The following is a 20,281-nucleotide window of genomic DNA, read 5'->3' on the forward strand; positions in this document are numbered from 1 at the left end:
GGCTAGGACAGGCCCACCCAGGATGATCTCGGAAGCCCTGAAGTAGGACCCTCCTCACACCTGCACAGTCCCCTCCCGAAACACTGGCTGGCATTTGAATGACAGAGAGAAGGTGTGTCCAGAGGGGTCCTGGGGCTCTGCCTCCTCCAAGCCAAGAGGTGGTGGGCTTACAACCTGGAGGAAGGTCAGGGTCATTAGTCTGGGTCACAAGTGCACTAAAGTTGTGAACCTTGGGGTCTTGAAAGGCATGGACGGGCTGGGGAGATGGAAGGAGCCCGCAGACCCTTGACTGAACGTCTTGTTGGCGTGGGCCATGACCCCTGTGCTGTAGACGGCTTCTTGTTTCTCTGAAGGACACCCCTCCCTCCTCGCGGTGACCGATATGCCTCACTGTGGACAAGCCCCCCAGAGGCCCCACATCCTGCTGACGACCTTTGATTCCCCCGGGTTGCCTGAGCTCCAGGGCCACGTGTTAGGGCGTGGCCTGAGGCATGGTTCCCGGCCCCTGGGAGAAGGGCCAGGGCAGCCCCACGGGCACGGGGCTGGCTCTCAGGGCTCAGGAGGGGAAAGGGCCTGTGAGTAGGGCCGAGTGCCTGGGAAGGGCAGGTTGTCTGGTCCCGACGGGGGTACTTGTACAGCTGTGAGGGTGGCCACCACAGGTGCCATCGCAGCCTTAGCACCCAGGATGTGCCAGCACCGTCCAGTGGCTGGGGTCGTGCACCACAGCCAGACAGGATGGCAGGTCATCCTACAGGGTGGAGACAGAGCCCGGACCGAGGGACACAGGGGCCCCAGAACAGGCCGGTGGGACAGAGCCAGCCCCTCGCCCCTATCAGCTGTGCTCTGGGGCCTCCCCCACGGAAGCTGGGTGTGCTGGACTAGGGGGGTCCCTGGCCCAGGACGCTGCAAGGATGAGGGCAGCTGTGTCCTTTCCCACTGCACCTGCTGAGGGAACATTCTGGAGACTGCAGGCAGGAGCTCTCGGGCTGTGTCCCTCTCAGGACTGACTTCCGGCCGGCTCTTCCAGTAGCCCCTGGCCAATGAGCCCTGAGCCCCCTCCTCCCGGGCAGCGTACAGCGTCTCCTGGCCCTTGGTAGAATCAACAGCAGGCCGTGCCCAACTCGCAGTACGTGGACTAGGTCCCCTTGGTCACAGCCTGGCTCTACCCCAGCCCCTCCCTCCCTCTGGCCCAGCACTCACCGGACAGATAAGCAAAGCGCTTCTTCAGCTGGTCCTGGATGTCAGCGGCACAGAGCGGGGTGATGTCCTGGTGCATGATTTCATCTGCGGGCAGAGCAGAGGGATGCAGCTGTCATTCGGTGCAAACTGCCTCATGCAGCCATGCGCATCAGCCAACACCTAAAGGGACCAGCGGTCACGTGCTCGGAAAAAGGGATTTCAGTTTCCAACGTGCAGAGACCTTTGTCTCTTGGTGCACAGAAAACTGTGTGCTGGGTGGTTTATCAATATTTAAGATGTGCCATGTGTCAGAGGCACAGAGAAAGGAACAGAGAGGTGGCGGGAGGGAGGGAGGAGGGACGGAGGGACGTGCAGGCAGATGTGAGGGCAGGCAGCACCACCCCCCCAGCACCCGCTTTGGTCTGCCAGCCTGTACCCCCGACTGGAGGCGGTCCGGGCATCCCCGCGGCCACCACAGCCCAGGTCAGCGAGGACACCAGGCAGCAGACACACAGAGGTCCACCCCGCCTGCCCGACATGGACACAGGAGGGCACCCGGCCGGGTCCCTGAGCCAGATACTGATGGAAAAGGCGGCTTAGTGTACAGGCTGCGAGTCCTGGATCGGGGTCTGGGGCGAACTGGGAGCAGCCACACCCTGGAGGCATCGCCAGGAAGCAAGAAGGTTTTGCGAGATTCTGGGCACCTGGGGTCAGGGCTGCGCGTGTCACTGTGGAGAGTGTGAAGCTGGGCGCCAGCCCCTGCCCTGGTGTCCGCGGGCTCCTGCGTTTCTGAGTCAGCGCTTCGCTAGTGCTCACGTGATTCACAACCAGACCCTCGCTGAGCAGCGGAATTTGCATCCTGGGACATTTACACGATTTCTCAAAAGAGACTCAGGACCCAATCTGAGACACCAGCCAAGAGAGCCTGGAGACACGGGAGCTCTTCCAGCCCGAAAATTCCAGTGGAGCTGCCGAACGCTACCTGCACGGACCAGCCTTGAAGCCGGCTCTTCCGGTCGTGCAAACAAGCAGGTGTAAATAGGTGACACGACTAGGCACACAGGCAGGTTCCACCATCCTGGCGTGCCCTGCCCTTCGACCCTGCCTGCCATTGACCGGGCGCCCGCTGGCCCCACAGAGCGGCAGTGGCAGTAGCCGGCGTCAGGAAGTGACAGCAGCTAGTGCTCAGAAGGTGGGGACCTGCACTGAGTCCCCAAGGGTGAGGCCACCGCCCACAGGCAGCACGATGCCTCGGCCATGGCTCTCCTCCGTGGGAGGAAATTCAGGACGTTTTCCTGAATCCCAGGCAGGGTGATTTGTGCCGAGTGCAGCGCGCACCCTGCACGGGGGAGGGGCTGGACCTTCAGATTTCACATCGCATTTCCCTTCTCATGGCAGGAAGGAGTCTCTGCACAGTTAATATCAAACCTGTGCCACCTGTGCTCAGGTTCAGCCTCTGCAGCCTCAGAGACGCACATCGTTGAGCACAGACCATGGGAGGCAAGGTCTCCAGAAGTCTGGAGACCTCCCAGGGGCAGTGGAAACAGCACGGACACTGAACTGGCAAGTCCTTAACGGGGACCCAGCGTCCGTGAGGAGCACAGGGACTGCCTAGACGGTTCCCCAGACCTCACCACCACCCTAGACCTCAGCATCCCCACTGGACTCCAGCAGCCCACGAGGAAAGAAAACCATGAGTGTCTGGGCCTCTGATGGATGGTAATTCTTGACTGGGTCTGACTGGCAGAGCCTTTAAGCCCACTTCCTCTCCAAGTACCCTCTGAGCTCAGTCCTGCACAGCACAGGCTGTCTGTGCTCTGAGCCTGGCCTACCCTGACGGCACAAGGCCTTCCCACATGCTAGAGACAGGGCCATTATTGCTGACCATTCCTGTACTTTCGGTGACAGAGGGACAGTCCTGCTGGCTGGATCGATGTCAACATGAGCTTGGTTCCTTGGAGAGATGTCTCTGGGCCTTGTCACCACCCTCCTGTGGGCACTGACCATTCTCATGTTCCCAGAGCTCCTCCAATGGATGGACCAAGGTCCTTCAGGCCTCAGGGCCTTTGCATGAGTTGCTCCCTATAATGCTTCTCCCATTGTCTGCTGGCCAGTCCAGTATTACTCACTTCCTGGCCAAGATGTTACTTCTTCAGGGAGGCCTTTCTCCACCTCCTGGCCTGGGCCAGGCCTCACGGCATCCTGCACACAGGCCGGAGAGCCTGCAGCCCACTGCTCAAGCCCAGGACCCGGCCCAGCGGCCCCTGTGACAGGGGCACAAAGAACTTGTGTGGGACAGGGGAAGCAGGAGGCGCACGAGAGGGCGACTTCCCCGAGCAGCACTGGAATCCAGCTAAGTCGGCACGCAGGCTGGTGCAGAATTTCCGGAGCCCACAGATAGCTGACCACGGCAGCGCGTCTGCCTGCAGCCTCACTGCGGATTCCACGCGGGTGAGGTTTTGGGCGCAGAACTTGCTCCGACAGCATGCCGCAGGTCTAAGGCGCCGTTCCAGGTTGAACAACAGTGTTATTCTGCAGCCTGCGCTGGAAACAGCAGAATCCACACAAACGGACTCCGTCTAAAGGTCACTATGGCTTACATGGTCACTGGCCACCCCTCATAAAGCTGGAAATAAGTAAGGACCACGGAAGTAGTTTTCGTCACGGTCACCTGGCGGCTTCGTCAAGCCCGCGGGCTCTGGGTCTCCGGGTGCGCTGGGCATGTCTCCCCCAACCCCGAAGCGCCGCTTCTGCCCACCCTGCTTCCTCGTTCAGAAGCGTGGGTCTGCAGTTTGTGGCAGAGGACAGGGCACTGCTAGTCCAGCAGGAAGTGGGGGAGTCCACGGGAGAAGGAGCAAGCCTCAGATGTCAGCAGTCCGGACAGGAAGGGGGTCGCCCCACCCGCCGGCTCATTGAAAAGGTCAGGCGAGGCCCCACTCCTGCACAGAACCTCTCTGTGTGAACACAATGTCTCACAGATAGCTACCCGCTTCCTGTCTCGGCCAGACGTGAGGGGAGAGCCCCGGGCGAGGAGCCTGTCACAGGGTCACGTCTGACGGAGGTTGACGCGGGGCACGGGCACTGAGAGGGCCCCCGGGGCCAGGGTTCAGCGCGGCTCTGGGAGCCATCTAGAAAGACAGTTGCACCCAGCACATGACAGGTGGCGCACAGCCCACTTAGCCTCGCTCACGACGTTTAGCCGCCCCGGGACCTGGCTCAGCTCCAGATGAGGGCCAAGGGGAGAGGCCCCAACTGCCACAACCTGCTTGTACCGGAGCCACCAGGCCTGGCCCCTCTGGGCTGCAGCCGGAGGGCAGGGGTGGTGCGAGTGTCTCCTCTTTAGATCTTTCTTCCCGACACGGTGAGACTGGCCTGCAAAGTCCCCTCTGGCAAAGTGACTTAGAACCTGCTTTGGTTGAGGACAATTTCCTAACAGGGGTTGGGCAGGTGTCCACTCGAAGGGGCATCGATCCTCGACTTTCCACAGCAGTGGCTGCCTGTGGCTGTGACAAGGGCCTGCGGTGGGTGCAGAGTTGGGTGGTGGCGACCGTCCCGGGTTAGGGAGCCCCGGTGCACTGGGAGAAGCCTCGAATTTGGGTTCAGAGGCTTGTCACTGCTGCTTCCTGGGAACCTGGGGCCTTGCTCAGAGGGAGATAGGACCTTGAGAAAGGCACGTCAGTGAGGGCTAGCAGCAGAGGCCCTCTGCCATATCTGTATCTGCCTGAAAGTCCACACCTGGAGGCTTCCGTTTATTTTCCATCGAAACACAACGTGAGGTCTTCTCTGTGTCCATAGTAGAGTGGCACGTGGGGTTGTTTCGGCAACACAGGTGGGCAGGATTCTCACGTCACCGAGCCCATCCAGCAATCTCTGAGCCAAGAGCAAAGTGTGTGCAGACGGAACAAGGAGAAAGGAGGCTACAAACGGGGAAATCCAGACTGAGTGGGGAGGACATGGAGGCTGCAAAGGAGCCCACGCGAGCTCACAGGTCAGGGTGACACGGGAGGCTGGGGGGCGGGGCAGGGCCCACGTGGGGGCAGGGTCTGTGATTTGGGGTCTACACTGGTTGTGTGGCTGGCTCTGGCTCTCACAGCACATCATCCTGGACGTTTCCAATGGTCATTTGTTCCTGGATCAGGGCACAACTGTATCATGTCACGTCGTGAACTCAGTTCAGATGATTTCCTTATCTCAGGAAGCAAATCCTTATGTGTTTTTGCTTTTTTTGTTTTAATTTTTTTAATGTTTATTTTTGAGAGAGAGAGAGAGAGAGAGAGAGAGAGAGAGAGAGAGAGAGGCAGAGAGAGAGGGAGACACAGAATCTGAAGCAGCTGCAGGCTCCAAGCTGTCAGCACAGAGCCTGATGCAGGACTCAAACTCACCAACCTTGAGATCATGACCTGAGCTGAAGTCGGGCGCTTAACCCACTAAGCCACCCAGGTGTCCCCTTACAGGTTTTTAAATAAAACGCTGCTCAACCAAAACCGCCATCAGGGAGAAGCACCCTCCAGCACAAGGAGCTGCAAGCTCACTGGCACGCGGGGGGCAGGGATCTGGAAGCCGAACAAAGTCAGGCTGGGCCGCGGGTCTGTCCCTCCCGTGTGCTGCCCGAGGCCAGTGCACAGCCTGGAGCCCTCTGGGGCCACGGGGACACCGTGTGCAGATGAAGATGTGCAGGCCTGAGGCCCAGCACACCTCCTCGGAGCTTCAGGTCTGCATCTTCCACGGCCACACCCCTTGCCTGATGGGTCTACGTCAGGCCTTCATGGGAACCACCAAGAAGCCCCTGGAAGGGGCACGCAGAATGGACAGCGATCTGTCCTGGATGCACCACATTTTCTATCCCGCCCCATGCTGGCCACAGCCCCTGAGGGGGTTTCACAGCCGGGGCAGGGATCTCGAGGCCACCCCATGGGTGACACTTAGCTGAGGTCACAGCCATTTTCAGTTTGACAGACAGCAGGTCAGAGGCTGTGCTGTCGGTGACATGCTTAGGCACACCAGGAAGGTGTCTCCGTCTGCCATCGTCAACACCCATTCTAAGAGAGGTGTCAGCCAGGTGGGTCCCACGACATACTCTCCACCCCTGCAACAGGCCAGGCACCACAAAGGGTCCCTGCTCACACCTTACACCCTGGCTCACATGTGCTCAGGGCACTCTGTCCCATAGGGGGTTAACTGCATCACCTCTGCCGGGCATCCTGCGTGCCACAGGGCCATGGCAGACGCCAGGCTGAGATGCCACACACCGTGTCTTTGCCAAGGGCAGCAACCAAGCCCCGATGAGCCTCAGGATCCTGCTTAACACAGGCTCCAGGCAGCTTGACCAAGCTCGCAGAGACAGCACACAGGCCAACTCCGTGCCCTGCCCTGCCCCATATCCCTAAGTAGTGCTCGCAGTCCTGCTCCCACTGTGGGGTGTCTGGGGTCAGAGCCCCAGAAGGTCATCTCTGCACACTCTCGGTGGTCAGGGACAGCACTGCCACCCTCCAAACTGAACGGACCACGGACTCTGGGGGGCTGGTGGGTGGGCGTGCTGAACACGTCCAGCTCCTGCAGAGGTGAGCAGAGATAACATGCGGGGAAGCCGATCGAGCCGGGCCTCATTAAAACCAAGACACGGTTCTCAGTGAAATTCTGACATGAGCCTCTGCAGAGCTCCCCCAGACCCAAGGCCTTAAATCAGTTAAGAAGCAAGTATTTCTTGAACGTCTACACTATGACCCGTTAGCGCAGCGGAAAGGACAAGACGTTGAAGAATTTTTTAAATGTAGCGGCTGGCTAGCACAGCTCTGTGACCTTCTGATGGATCCCACAGGAAACCTTTAATTGTAGAAACAGCGGTCGGTCACTGGGTAACTAAATACCCCTCATGTATCAATGGGTTTGTCACCCCAAGAGGTGAGAGCATTAGTATCCCATTTGTTGGATGAGAAAACTAATGAACAGAGAGGCTGACTGAGTTGCCTGAGGCTGCACAGCAGGACTGCACAGATTCCAGGGGCAGTAGCTCAAAGGGAGCAGCAAGGGTGCAGCCCCTCTGAGGCCTGTCCTGGGGTGGGGTGGGGGTGACTTCCAGGGGCGGGGTAAGTGGAGGTTACTAGAGGCGCCTGGCGGTGAGCCTGGACAACAGGCTCAAAGGAGCAGCAGCTGGAGGAGACCGACCTCTTGGTGGGCCTGGGCCACGTGACGGCAGGCTGCGGGGTCCTCACCGCACGTGCTTCTGTGAGTGCCTTACCCTAGTATCAGTGGTCGGAGAAACAACCTCCGGCCATTACCAGAGGCGTTTAAAATCACCCCGTAATTCTTGACGATTTTTCTCACAGCCCGAGTGGAATTGTGACTCAAGGTGGTAAACACTGTCGCCGCCAGCGGTGGAGGAGACCGCGTGGTCGCTGCGCCGTGAGCCCGCACACACGCTGCGCGGCGACGCCCCAAGCTGCACGGTCCCCGCTGGGGACCGCGGGGTGTGGAGCTGCTCACGCCCCCGCACGGCCTCCTGGCAGCCGCTGTGATGGGGGCCGGGGGGCCGCAGACTGCTGGCGGCGTCACCCTTCCTGCGCGGGGATCCCCGGTTTCCGGGCAGAGGCAGGCACGGTGACCCCAGGCGCTCCTTCTCCTGAGCTGCTGTTGGTCCGCACAACCGGGGCAACGGTGGCGGCCCCTCCTAGCGTGCCCGGCGCCTGGCGTGCGGGGAGAACTTGGTGGTTCCCAACGCTCGTGGATGCACGGCTTGCCCTGGGTCCCCTCGCCGGCGAGGGGACTGGCCGCTGGACCCCACAATTCTCTCAGAGCGTTTTCCACTTGGCTGCCGTCACCCAGAAGAACCTCACAACGACGGGAGACGCTGTTCATTTCCACGCGGCAGAGGACAAGGATGGCGGCTGTCACAGCTGCCAGCGTAGGACTCTGTGGCTGGCACCCCAAAAGCACCGATGCTCTACACGGAAAAGGGCGACTCCGTGTCGCCGAGCCTCGCACGCACGCGCACACGTACACACGCATACGCGGCATGGGCGCACCGGGACGGCGCCGCGGGACTATGCTCACGGCGCAGCGCCCGAGTCACCCCTGAACGTTCCCTGCAGACCCTGTTTCAGAGCTAGATTTGACAACCGCAACCCCGTTAGAGGAGGAAACGCCTAACATGGCTCCGACCCCACATCCGGGAAGACAAGGACCCCAGCGCCCCACGCGGCGCAGCCCTGCATCTGGGCCGCACACCGGCCTCTGCTCCTTCCCCAAATCCTCGCCGAGCCCTGGAATCTGTGTTCGGGCGACGGCTGTCAGGCCCACCCGCGCCCCTGCCTGGGCCAGCCCGTGAAAGCCCTCCCGCGGCACCTGCGGGGAGTCCAGGCCCCCAGAACACAGTAAGACCCAGGGCCACATGCCCTCCCTGCATTCACACTGCCTCGGGCCTCTCTGGACCATTCCAGAACATTCCTTGGGTCTGCCCTTCTGGCCCGGAAAGTCTCTGTGTCTTCACATGTCTCATGTCTTCACATGCTCGGTGCACGTGGGTCCTCCCTGCATTCTGGGTGGGCGCCAGCCCCACGCTGGGGAGGCCGCAAGAGGTCAGAGGACCCCCCCCCCCCCCCCCCCAGAGTCAGCCTCTGCAGGTCCGGTTCTGGCACTTGATGTAGAAGGTGCTAGAGCCTGGAGTGCATCTGGATTAAGGCAGAGAACAGCTGTGATGTGTGGGGACAGAACGGTTACATTCAGGGCCAGTGTGGCCACCCAGGTCACATGGGGCTCTGCCCTGCCCTGCTCAGCAGCTCTGTTCACACTTCCCAGGCACGACCCCAACCCGCAGCCCCAGACTCCTACAGCAGGCGGGAAAAACAGGAAACGGGGGCGTCCTCGTTGGCGAAATGGCAGTGGGGCTGGAAGCGCTAATGAGCTCACTCCATCCTTCTAGGACTGAGTGTGAGGGACACAGGAGGTTGAGGTCAGTGCCGGCCCTAGAGAGGCCTCTCCCGGGACAGCACACCTTGCCTGCCTGCTGGAGGTCTATAACCACGCCGGTGGGCACCTCACCAGCCGCCAGGACAGGACAGGCAGGGAGGGAGGCCACACTGGGCAGCTTCCGACGGTTCCTGGGCTGCCTCGAGTGTGTGGTGTGGCTGGACCCCATCTACCAATATGCCCCATTTACTGAACTCTTGTGCCCACGGTCATCACAAACACAGCTGGGCCACTCCTGCCTGTGCCCTCCGTCTCTGGTTTTGTTGTAAGGTCCACAAAGGTGATGGGGGAGATGGGCCCAGACACAGAGCCTGGGCAGGTGGACGTCTGGGAGCCGGCACTGCCGCGCCCTGGCCACATCCCCTTCTGTCCCGGCCCCACAGAGCAGCAGAGTGGGAGGCACTCCCCAGAGGCTGTGGAGCTGGGGTGCCGGGCGTGGGCTCGGGGCGGGGGCTCCTGACAGCCGGGGGCCAGCTCTGACCCAGGGACCTGGAGCTGAGAAGGGGTCCTTTTGCCACAAACGAGGGCCTCCTTCACACCCTCAGCACGGTGTCCCCGCGAGGCCGCCATCTGGTGCCCATCCTGCCTGGAATGCTGGCCTGGCTGCCGATACACTTTCAAGCCACTTGTCCCAGAAGCCCCTGCAGCCCGAGGCCTCCACACCCCTGCGCACATGCAGCTCCCACCACAGATAACCATCAGAAAGGAACTCCCTTTCAACTTTCCTGAATTTGAAATCCCTGTGAATCCAAGGGTCACACTTGTGTTTAATTCCAGGGAGGGCTGCACTGCCCCCTGGCTCTGAGGCAAAGCGTGCACTTGTGAGGGTTTGGAAACCAGCGATGGGACCCGGAATGTTCACGGAGTCCATGTCCCACCGAGCTGGGAACCAGGTGGGAGGCTGTCCTCACCCGTAGGCAGGGGCAGGAGAGTGGGCTCACCGCTGGTCCCATGCTGCTGCCGCATGGCCAGGGCAAAGCCCGCCAAGGGGCCTGGGAGGCTGAGCGTTACCCCCCTGCTCGGCCCCTGCAAACGAGCCTCAGGCCAAGGGAGGCTTGAAAGGAGTGTTACAGGGCCTCCTGGTCATGCTCTGTGGGCAGATCAGAAACCCAGTGGGGACGTAATTGACACCAGATTTTAAGGCGCAAATGTCGAGGAAGAGGGAGAAAACCATAGAACTGAGAGTGTTGTTTGCTTGTGAAGCCACTGGACTCCACACAAGTGCCACAGTGAAGCCCCGGACAAAATCAGGACTCGGTGCACCTGGGAGCCTGTCGGGAGCTGGTCCCCACCCCCACAGCGCGTGGCCAGGTCCAGGGGACCGCAGAGCAGGGATGGCAAGGGCCTTGCCGAGCTGGAAGCATCACCGGACACGCCCTCAGGCCAGAGGTGGGGCAGCCGTGGCAGGCCCAGTGAGGAGGCCTTGTGGCCACGTGGGTGTCTCAGTGTAACACACCACATGGTCAGTCTTCGGGGCAAGGACAGGCTGATGGGCTGAGGGAAGCTTACGAGACCTGCCAGGCATCAGCCAAACTAGCCCAAAGCAGGGCTGACTGGGGGCAGGTGCCATGGACGGAGAGCCAACCCCTCCCGGAGCTCGCTGACAGCCGCCCTGCGAACTCCTGCATCGAAGGGGAGGACCCTCACTGTTGCCTCAGCACAGGACGCCGTGGATCCTCACTGGTGCCTCGACATGAGATGTTGTGGACCTGTTGTTATTAGCAATGTTCCTGCGGGTGAGCATCGCACACTGTCCCAGGACTGCACTAAGTCCTCAGAGGAATCTGCTCATGTGGCCTGGATGGGGTACCAGGACGGGGCCCCAGGACAGGGCAGCAGCCATCTCTGGCTGGGATTATTCCATCGAGGCAGACCCAGCGCCTGGGGCCCCAGGAACCCTGAGCCCAGCGAGCTCCTGGAACAGTGTCCTGGGAGAGGGGTGTTGTGTGGACCAGTCTCAGGGGCCGAATGGGCTGATGCCTGAGGATCTGAGCGAGCGTCCAGGGCTGGGGAGGACGGGCAGGGGGGAGGCAGAGGAAGAGGCGCCACCTCACATGTGTCCAACAGCCAGCCGTGCGCATCCAAGGAGTCAGACCACCGTCTCCCACTCTTCAGAAGCCTCGACTTAGGGTCAGCCCCAGAGTGGTGTGTGTGACAGCCCACCAGCCACCCTCCCTCTGGCTTTGGGCTGAGCCTCCTGTGGTTCCTGGCCTGGCCCTCCCCAATCCCACACCCACCTTCTAAGTACCAAGAATTCCGTAAATCTAAAAGCAAATAGGAAGTTGCTTTATGCTTCACGGAAGACACGTCCTCAACAAACAGGAGCAGGCGGGCCAGGGCGGCGTGGATGGGAGGGCGCATGTCTTGTGTCCCTGGGGCTCCGCCAGGATGGCCTTTGGGACGGGTGCTGCCTCTCTCCAGCTGGGCCAGCAGAGCAGGGCACAGGTGCTCCAGGTGCTGGCCCACCGGGAGCCCCTCCACACCTCCCCGCTGGACACACACACGGGACAGCATCTGGGAGGCAGGGGTGGAGATGGAGGAATGGAGGGGTGGGGGCGGGTCAGGCTTCAGCAGGGAGGGGTCATGAAACCGCTGTCATGAGGGCAGGCCAGGAGGCGCCTGGTCTGTGACAGCTGTGTCACCTTGGGACACCGGACACGCCATGGCCTCCCCCATGGTCTCCTGTTGACTCAGGACAGTACCAGCCTCCCCCGAGCAGACGTGAAGGGAGATGGTAAACAGCAGGCGCCCATCCAAGCCAGCATGCAGTGACCTGGGGCTGGAGGAGTGTGGCCTCGGGAACTGTGCCCACAGCCGCCATGGGACAAGGATGGACCGCCACGCACCAACAGCTGCTCCCTCGGGCAACAAGCACCTTCGTTTTGGGGAAACAGCAAATGGTCCGTAGAAACCGAGACAGGAGGGTTGGGGCAGCCCTCAGTCACAACAGGCCAGGTGCCCGGGGCGCTCCTGCCCCACCCGCGTGCTCACAAATGCAGCACGTCCTAGCAGCCCCGAGGATTCTGAGGGAAAGTTCCAAGAATCAGAACTAGACCCTAGTTAGGAAAACGAGGGGACGTCTGGGGTGGCTGGCGAGGCCACGCTGGGGCGGCTCCGGGGACAGAACACATGTCAGGTGCCCCGAGAGTGCTCACGGCCAAGCTGCGTCCCACACGGCATCCCCCCCAGGACTGCGGCCTCCTCGCCGAGGCCCCCAGTCAAAGGTGACTCCCCACACGCTCAGCACCTGCTGCCGCGTGTACGCATGAGCCATAACCCTTCCCGCACGGCCGCCTGGGCGGTTGGAGCCCCGAGTCCTGGGGGTCAGGAACGTTCTTGGCCTCAGCCATTCACCACACACCCAGGGTGTTCGTCATAAAGCTGGAAACTTCAAATGTTTACCGGTTGCCGCTGACAAGCCAAGATTTGACTGATTCATTAAATTTCCATAAACAGCTGATGAATTCTTTGTCCCTCTTTGTCAGAAGAACCTGCCTGAAAATGTGCTCATGACAAATTACTTCAGGATGAGCACTCTTCTGTCCTCAGGACAGCAACAAGGAGACGTGGCCATGCCACCCAGGGCCCTTCCCCAGGGTCTTTGTTCTCGGGGATCTCAGGACCTCAGCAGATCTCAGAAGTGCCAACCCTGTGACCCTGACGGGAGCAGGTGCGACGAGAAAGGGCCACTCAGAGCCAGGGCGGCCGTGCACCATCACAGGCTGGGGCCACCACGGGAGAGCCTCCAGGGGAGCGGCCCTGTCCCCGCCCCCCCAAGCCCTGGGGCTCCCGCGCGTGCACAGGCGTGTCCACAGGAAAGCGTGAACAAAGGAGGCTTGGGACCATCTCTCCAGCTTCCAGGGTGAGCCGGCAGAGCCCTCGCGGCTCCAGAGGGACACCCGGCAGGGAGAGAAGGGCAGGAGAGCAGTGGCTGAGGCTCCAAACCCACAGCGGCACCTGACACCACCCCCCCCGCCCCGCCCCCAGAACTCCCTTCCCAGCTGCACTGGCTCCACCCCAGCCTGGACCCCACTTATACCCCCATCCCCGGCTGCTGGCTCTGCAGAAGGCCTGGCCTCTCCCCCTACCTCCCCCAGCTAGCGCCAGCTCACGGCCCAGACGCACCTGTGCTGGTCTTCAGGAGGAGCCACAGCCCGGAGATGTCCTGCGACAGCAGGGAGATACGGCTTAAGGTCATGCTGTCGCCACCAACGTGCGTCAGGAGGCGGCGGCCTGCCTCCTGGAACGCCCGTCCTGGGCGCACAAAGGAAGGCGGCAAGGCTCCATTTTGGGGCCACCAGCCGGCCTGCCCCCCAGGGCCTTGGTGCCGGCTCCCCAGCAGCGCGCAGCTTGCTAGAAGTGCTCGCAGCCAGGAAGTGCCCAGCCCCCTCGCAAGCCTCCTGCGGCCCCGGCTCCCTCCCTGCCGCCCGTCAGCACCCTCCCTGCGGGGGCCCCACACCCGCCTAAGTCAGCCCCCAGCCCGTGGGCGGGGCAGGGTCTGCACCTCCAGGCCTTGGTGGGGGGGCACCTCGCCTGCCCAAGTCTGTCTGTCCAGGTGGTCCCCTGCTCCTTGGAGAGCTGTGTGTGTGCACGGATGTTCACGTGTGTGAACAGGTCCTGAGCAGGTGAGATCTCAGACGCCCCCAGGGGCTAAGAACATGGAAAATATAACGGGGAGGGGGGGGCCCTTGGGGAGCTCGTTAAAATGTGGGTTTGGTTCTGCCTGGGGGTGCAACCAGCCTGGTGCTAATGAGCTCCCAGGTGACAGGAGGCCATGTCTGAGGACCAAGCTGTGGGCAGGAAGAGGGGAGGGGCCCAAGGAGCCCCCCAGCCCTGGGGAGCAGGGTCTTCAGGCTGGAGCAGGGCTGGTTTGGGGCCTTGTGATAGGAACCAACTCTGGCAGAAGCCTTCAGGGCATTTGCAGAGTGTACCCCCACAACCTCCCTTGGAACGTAATGTCACAGACTCGCTTTCCCACCAGCCAGGGCCCCAGGGGCCGCAGGGTCACGCTACTGGGGCACCGTCACTGCACTGGCAGCTGCCGGCACCCGCTCCACACCCGCCCCCTTCCCTCCTGTCACGTGACCAGACTGACCTGGTCTCTGCTGGACAATTCCAATCCCCTCCTTCCTGCTCCCCAGCCTCCCCCGCTGACGCTTAATGCGTTGGCCGAGAGACAGGGTGGGGGGACGTTCAGGCAGACCAGGGTGCAAGCCCCTGGCACAGTGGGCCGGCCTCCTCCGAGCCAAGCCCATCCAGCCTCCTCTGCGGCCGCCCTCACCGGCATCGCCCTAGCCGGGGTCCCCAGCGGCATGGCCGGATTAGCTCTGTCCGGGGCCCTGGTGCGGCTTCCTCGCAGCACTGGGCAGGCCTGGGCGGGACACCCTGAAGTCCAGCATGCAGGGAGGCTGTGCCCAGCAAGTAACCGGCAACCAAACAGGAGGGCTGAGAAAGAAGGTGTCAGACCCGAGGCTCAGCCACCAGGAGGGACGTGGCTCTTATGCAGGAGGAGGACAGGGCCACGTGGAGAGGCGAGGGGCTCCAGGGACGCTTCTCCCTCCCCATGCCCCCATTTTGGTGCCACAGCAGGCTCTTGTGGCCTAGGCCTCAGCCTCTGGGCCCACGGTGGGCACTCAGTGCCACCAGCAGCTGCCTGTGCTCTCAGGAGGGCGGCAGCCACGGGGGTATGACCTCGGCTAGGGGCCGTCTGTACCCAGGATGCCTGCCCGCATCCGTCCTAGTGTTCCCCACACCCTGCTGGGCCAGGCCCTGGCAAGAGCGGGGTCTTACACCCTGGGACACATAGCCATTCCTGGGCCTCACCCACCTCCTTTTTCCCACCCTGTCAGAGAGAACGGCTGCCCAGAGCTAGCCGAGGTCTACCCCAACTCCTGACCATTGGACTCACGACCGACCGAGTCCACAGTCTGCCCTCCAGGCCTGCCACTGTTCTCAGGACACGTGTGTGGCCACACCTGTGACGGCACCTGTTTTCTTGGTTTACTCTCCAGGCAGGGTCCTAGCAACCCCCCACCCCATGCCTCTGCCAAGCATGCGGAATGCTGGTCCTGGGGCTCACGCAAAGCGAGCACACGCTCTAAGACAGGTCCCTTTGGAACCGGGACACAGCATTCACAGAGGCAGCTGCTGGTGGGACGTCTTCCCTCTGCAGACCCGTGATTCGTTCATCCCAGAAATGTGTGCCAGCTGCTCTGGCAGGCATGGGGATGGAAAGTGACAGTGCTCGGAGGTGGGTCGTGGTGAGCAAGCAACTTCTCCAGCCCTGGCCACTGTCCGTGAGGGGCCAGGACCAATCCCAAATCAGTACTGGGCTGGGCTGGACTCTCTGCCCCAAACACCCACAGAGTTGATCCGTTGCCGGCTTTGAGTTTTTCCCCAAACGCGTCCTCCTCTGAGGGCACCCCTCACCCACCCACCCTGAATGGCGACCCGCCATCTTGCCCTGCGGCCCCACGTCCCCCGGGTGCTCACACCCACCCCGTCCTGCCCTCATGGCCTGCATCCCAAGCGCTCACACCTGCTCTGACCCGAGGCCCGGCCCCCAGGCGAGATCCCTTACTTCACCTCCCGCTGCTCGTCCAGTGCCCACAGAGGCCCGGCACATGTGTGTTAAGTGGCTGCGGTCACAGGTGGGCTCGTGGACCGGTGATGAGGGCGCGGAGGCGACAGCGTGTGGGCGGTTTCTGTGCATCACCTTGTCGGTGCCAGCCTGCCGCCGCCCTGGAGGCCGAGGTGGAGTTTCGGCTTCCAGGAGGCATGTGCGCCCCGTGGCGGGGTCACTGCCCCCCTCGCTCACCGCAGTTCCCGCCCCTGGCTCTTGGCCACAGTCTCCACCTCGAACCACTGCCCCTCCCTCTGTGGCCCCACCAGGCCCACCAGGAACAGCCAGGATCTGGTGGTTCTGCCTCTGGCTTCACCTGCACCCAGAGCTGTGTTCTCTGGGGGACCCTGTGGGGAGCCAGCCTTCCAGGGCAGGGGCGTAGGGACCAGAGGCCAGGCAGGCATTTCTGCCCAGTCTCCAGGGCCAGAGGCCAGCTGGGAACTGGCTCAGTGGCTGTGGCCCTGAGAGCCTCCGAGGATGGCCTGGGGCGGGGGCCTGGCCCTGGGATGCATTGCCAGGGGTTTGTGGACATCAACCCTGATTGGGTGATGACAAGTATTAGTCACTTTTCTCAAAAACGGGTAGAGTCCCAGAGCCCACTCCGTGTTTTCCTCTGTGTGACAGGTGGTGAAGCCACCGCAGGCCAGTGGGTGCCTGGGGACAGAGCTGTGCACACAGAGCCCGCTGTCGGGCACAGGTTTCCCCTCAGGACCCAAGGGCCAGACGATTTTGCAAGTATTCACCTCTTTCTGACCAACAACAAAGGCAACTTTATGTGGTTCCACCCCACAGTGCTCGCAGGTCAGGGGAGGAGGGAGGAGCCCTGTGGCAGAGACCGCGGCCAATCCAGGAGGGTGGGGGCAAACTGGATGGGGCAGGTGTGAGTGGCCTCAACGGGCAGGTTGTGCTGTTTCCTGTGCAACATGCCCGACTGCGACGTTGTCTTCCCTGGAGGGCTCCTGGGGCCAGGTCCTCTGTGCCCCTTCCTCGGGGAGAAGCCTGGGGACAGGGAGGCCCCGTCTCTCCCTCCTCAGCCTCAGGTGAGTGATGGACACTGTAGGTCACCACGAACAGGACGTGCTGGTTTATGTGTGGAAATGCAACGGGATCGGTCAGAATCTGTAACGTTTGGCACCCAGAGTAGGTGACACACACTTGAAACACAAGTGTGGAGGACCAGTAGGCCCAGCGCTCATGGTCCTTCCGCGGCTGCACCTGACTGGTCCGTGCAGGCGTCACTCCTTCCCCATCCAGGGGTGCAGGAAAAGCTAAGCCTGGCACGGAGCAGTCTCCTTGTGGGCAAACCCTTGTCCCTTTAACCTTACAGGTGCATCTGCATGACCTTAACATGCGTTCCAGCAACGGTGCAGGGAACAGGGCCAAAGAGTGGCTCCCGCCAGTTTCTGCCAGATGCCGGCGGGAGGGGGGGCGGGGGGGGGGCGGCGCTGCTTCCTGCATCCAGAGCACAGCACCTCCCTCACTACCTGCCTTGTCTCGTCACCACGGCAACCCAGGCAGGCAGGTGTCTGCTCCACTGGGGCAGTCGGGGAAGCTGGACACTATGGCTGCTATGTACTCAGGCTACTGTCTTCCTCCTGAGGCCCCTCCCCCCAGCCCCCAGCCCCTCTCCCATCCCCTTCTGGAGCCCCCCTCCTGCCTTCCTAACCCCCTGCACCCCTGCCCTCCTTTGGCTCGGCTGGATCCTTCTATCCCTGTCCTTCTTGCCCTCGAACCCGCTGCTTCTCCTGCGATGGTGCTGTCCTGGGCACCCCCCAACTGTTCCTCCCTCTTTCTCTCAGGCTGCCCTTCCTTCTGACTTCAAACTGGCTCTGGTAACCCCGTCAGCTGAGGACAGCAAAGCCCCATCAGGCACGTGGGCACCCCACCCTGATGCGGCCCTCAGCTGCCCTTCCTCTTACACACCAGTCTCACACTTCACTGCACTTCTGTCAGGCCCAGAGGGGGGGCCAGTGAGCACCCGGTGCCCTGGCTGGGACTCCACCCCCTGAAGGTCCTGGAGCCAACACCAGGTGCCTAGTGGCCACCTGCCCGGTCTCCTCAAGCTGAACTGGAAGGCTCTCTTTGGCTTATTGGAAAAACAAACCCACGAGCCGCAGCCATCATCACATCTGCCATGGGCTTCCCCTCGTCCAGGTGTGGCCTGGGACCCAGGTGCCATCGCTCCCCTCCTGAGGCACAGGCTGTGACCTGGGGTGAGCTGGCGGGAGCCTCGTCCTCCTCCTCCTGGATCAACAACTTCTCTCCACACACCTAACAAATCTGGGCGGGCGCTGGGGCCGGGTACACAAAACACAGCTGGAGCCTCAGGTTGATTAAAATGCCACCGTAGGCATGGACACCGTCAGGGCGAGTCCTTCCACGAGACGCCCGTGGGTCTGGGAGCAAGCCGGCCTCACCCTGGGGAGCTAGGGGTGTCGGGCGGAGGGCGTGCGGCATTCAGATGGCGGCTCAGGGCACCGCCTGCCTGACTCAGTGCTTCCCACCCCAGACAGGAAAGGCAGCCGTGTCCCCCCACCGTCAGGAGGACACAGGTGGCGTGTGGTGTGTGCCAGAGGTCGGAGGGTGCGTAGAGGTGACTGACACACTCTGGATCATGATGGCTGGGGGCTCGGGACCCACCGAGGCTCCCAAAGGGAGTTCTGGGTTCCAACCCGGCCACCGAGCCGGGGTCAGGCTCCTCCGTGGAGGGGCTTGGTAGGTGACCCCGTGGTACACAGGAGTGGGGCCAGGCATGTCTGACGGGCTGAGCCTGAGTTTCGTGGGGGCGGTGGGAGAGGCAGGAGCAGCTGAGAGGCAGGCCAGGCCTCGCCCACAGGAGCCAGGACCTAGGGCTGCTGCACCCAGGTGTTGGCACCCCTGGAGGCTCGGGGCAGGCGCCAAGGGGCCTGCACCCATAGGTATGGCATCTGCATCTGAGGAAGGGGTCCGGACCGGACATGAGACAGCACGTGGGAGGACGGATGTGACATCAGGGGGCCCCTCAGGAGGGACACCCGGAGAGGGAGGAGGGAGGCACAGCCCGGGGCTCAGAGGTTCCGCGGGAAGACGGCCAGGGTAGGGGTCTGGGTGTGCGGACAGGACAGGAGCCTGCACCGTGTGGCCGGGTCTGGGGGCACACCTGAGACCTGGAGCTGCCTCGGTCACTCAGGGAGTGCCCAGGATGGCAGGGGCCGTGGGCCGCGTCTGCCGCCTCGGGGGTCACCAGCCCCGTGTTCTAGCACCAGCACCTCTGCTGCTGCCCACCTGTCCCAGGTGACAGACAGGGTGCGGCCTCCCCGGACCCCATCCTGCATCCCAGCAGCCCCACCGCCAGGGCATGGGAAGGCAGCTAGGGTCTGAGCCAAGATGCCTGTGATGGGCTGTGGGCTCAGAGTTCCTCCCACTCCCCACCTCCTGCTCTCCCTCCTGGGGTGATAGGCGGGGCCCGGGGTGGGGCTGCTGGCAGCTGGCTGCAGCCCTGCAATAACCTGGAGGGATGAGTCATTAAGGTCAGAGTCTTAAACAAAACAGGTGGCCTGCACTCTGACAGGGGACAGTGACCAGGACAGGGTGTGGTGGTCCCCGAGCCTGGCCCTGGGCTCTGCCCCTGGATTGCCAGTGGTCTTCTCTCCATGGAGCACATAGTCTCCAAGCAGCTGCAGTTAGCAGTTAGCGGGGAGACTGAAGCACCAAGCTCCAGGTGCGGGGACCCCACCCTTCACCCCAGGAGCATGCAGACCCCCCACCCACCCAGGGCAGCCAACGCTGAGTGGCACGAAGACAGAAGACGGGGGCTGGGTGTCCCTGAGACTGGCCTTGGGCAAACTGCAGGGGCCCTGCACCATCGCTCCCACCTTGTGGATGGGAAGACTGAGCCTCTGCCTCAGCACACAGCGAGGAACGAGGCCTGCGGGCTCCAGATGGCGCCAAGGCTCAGGGGCCCACGCCAGCTGGACCCAGATGGAGTGGGCTGTCCGCACAGTGGGGGGGAGCAGCTGCCCCCGGGCCCTGGCAGAGGCGCCCCAGAGAACAGAGACCTGTTCAGAGGACTGACCTCGTCCTGAGACAAAGGGTGTGGTGGGGGTTCTGGCCAAGGGTCCCACATCCCCAAGCAGTGGGACAAGTCGAGCCGCTCCTCGGGCAGACGGGTGGACGGAAGGATGTCTGGAACCATGACAGGGAGGGTTCTGGCCTCAGGCACACCCACCAGACCTGACGCAGTTGTCCCCGCCAGCACGTCCCTGCACCTGCCGGGAAGGGAGGTGGCAGGGGGTCCAGGACCCATCCGAGGGGTCTAGCCACCTCAGGGTGCAGGGACTCTCGCATTTCCCAGTGTTCCCTGGACACCCTGGAGCCCTGCAGCCGGTTATAGTCAGGGCCACGACTCCTCTGTTTTCAGCCCAAGCCCCCGCTCATATCCCCGTTTTCTCTCTCTGGGTTGCACTCCACTGATGGTTAACTCTACTTTCTTCATAGACTCAGTTCAACCCTTGAAAGACCATCTCAGTCTTGACC

General features: G+C 62.3%; 1 protein-coding gene across 14 annotated transcripts in view; it reads right to left on the reverse strand.

Annotated features, from left to right (window-relative positions):
* The window catches only part of MCF2L (MCF.2 cell line derived transforming sequence like), a 127,457-nt gene that overhangs the window by 53,043 nt on the left and 54,133 nt on the right, over positions 1–20,281 (reverse strand). For 13 of the 14 annotated variants that reach the window (XM_058742008.1, XM_058741961.1, XM_058741971.1 and 10 more), the window contains one exon: positions 1,201–1,284. In XM_058742008.1, the coding sequence (XP_058597991.1) occupies positions 1,201–1,276 (76 nt within the window). In that variant the 5' untranslated portion in view covers positions 1,277–1,284. Of the gene's footprint in view, positions 1–1,200; positions 1,285–13,269; positions 13,492–20,281 lie in introns of those variants that run through there. The other variant, XM_058742028.1, reaches the window with a different exon arrangement.

Source organism: Neofelis nebulosa, chromosome 1 (assembly GCF_028018385.1).
Source record: "Neofelis nebulosa isolate mNeoNeb1 chromosome 1, mNeoNeb1.pri, whole genome shotgun sequence".
In the NCBI taxonomy this organism is placed as follows: Eukaryota; Metazoa; Chordata; class Mammalia; order Carnivora; family Felidae; genus Neofelis; species Neofelis nebulosa.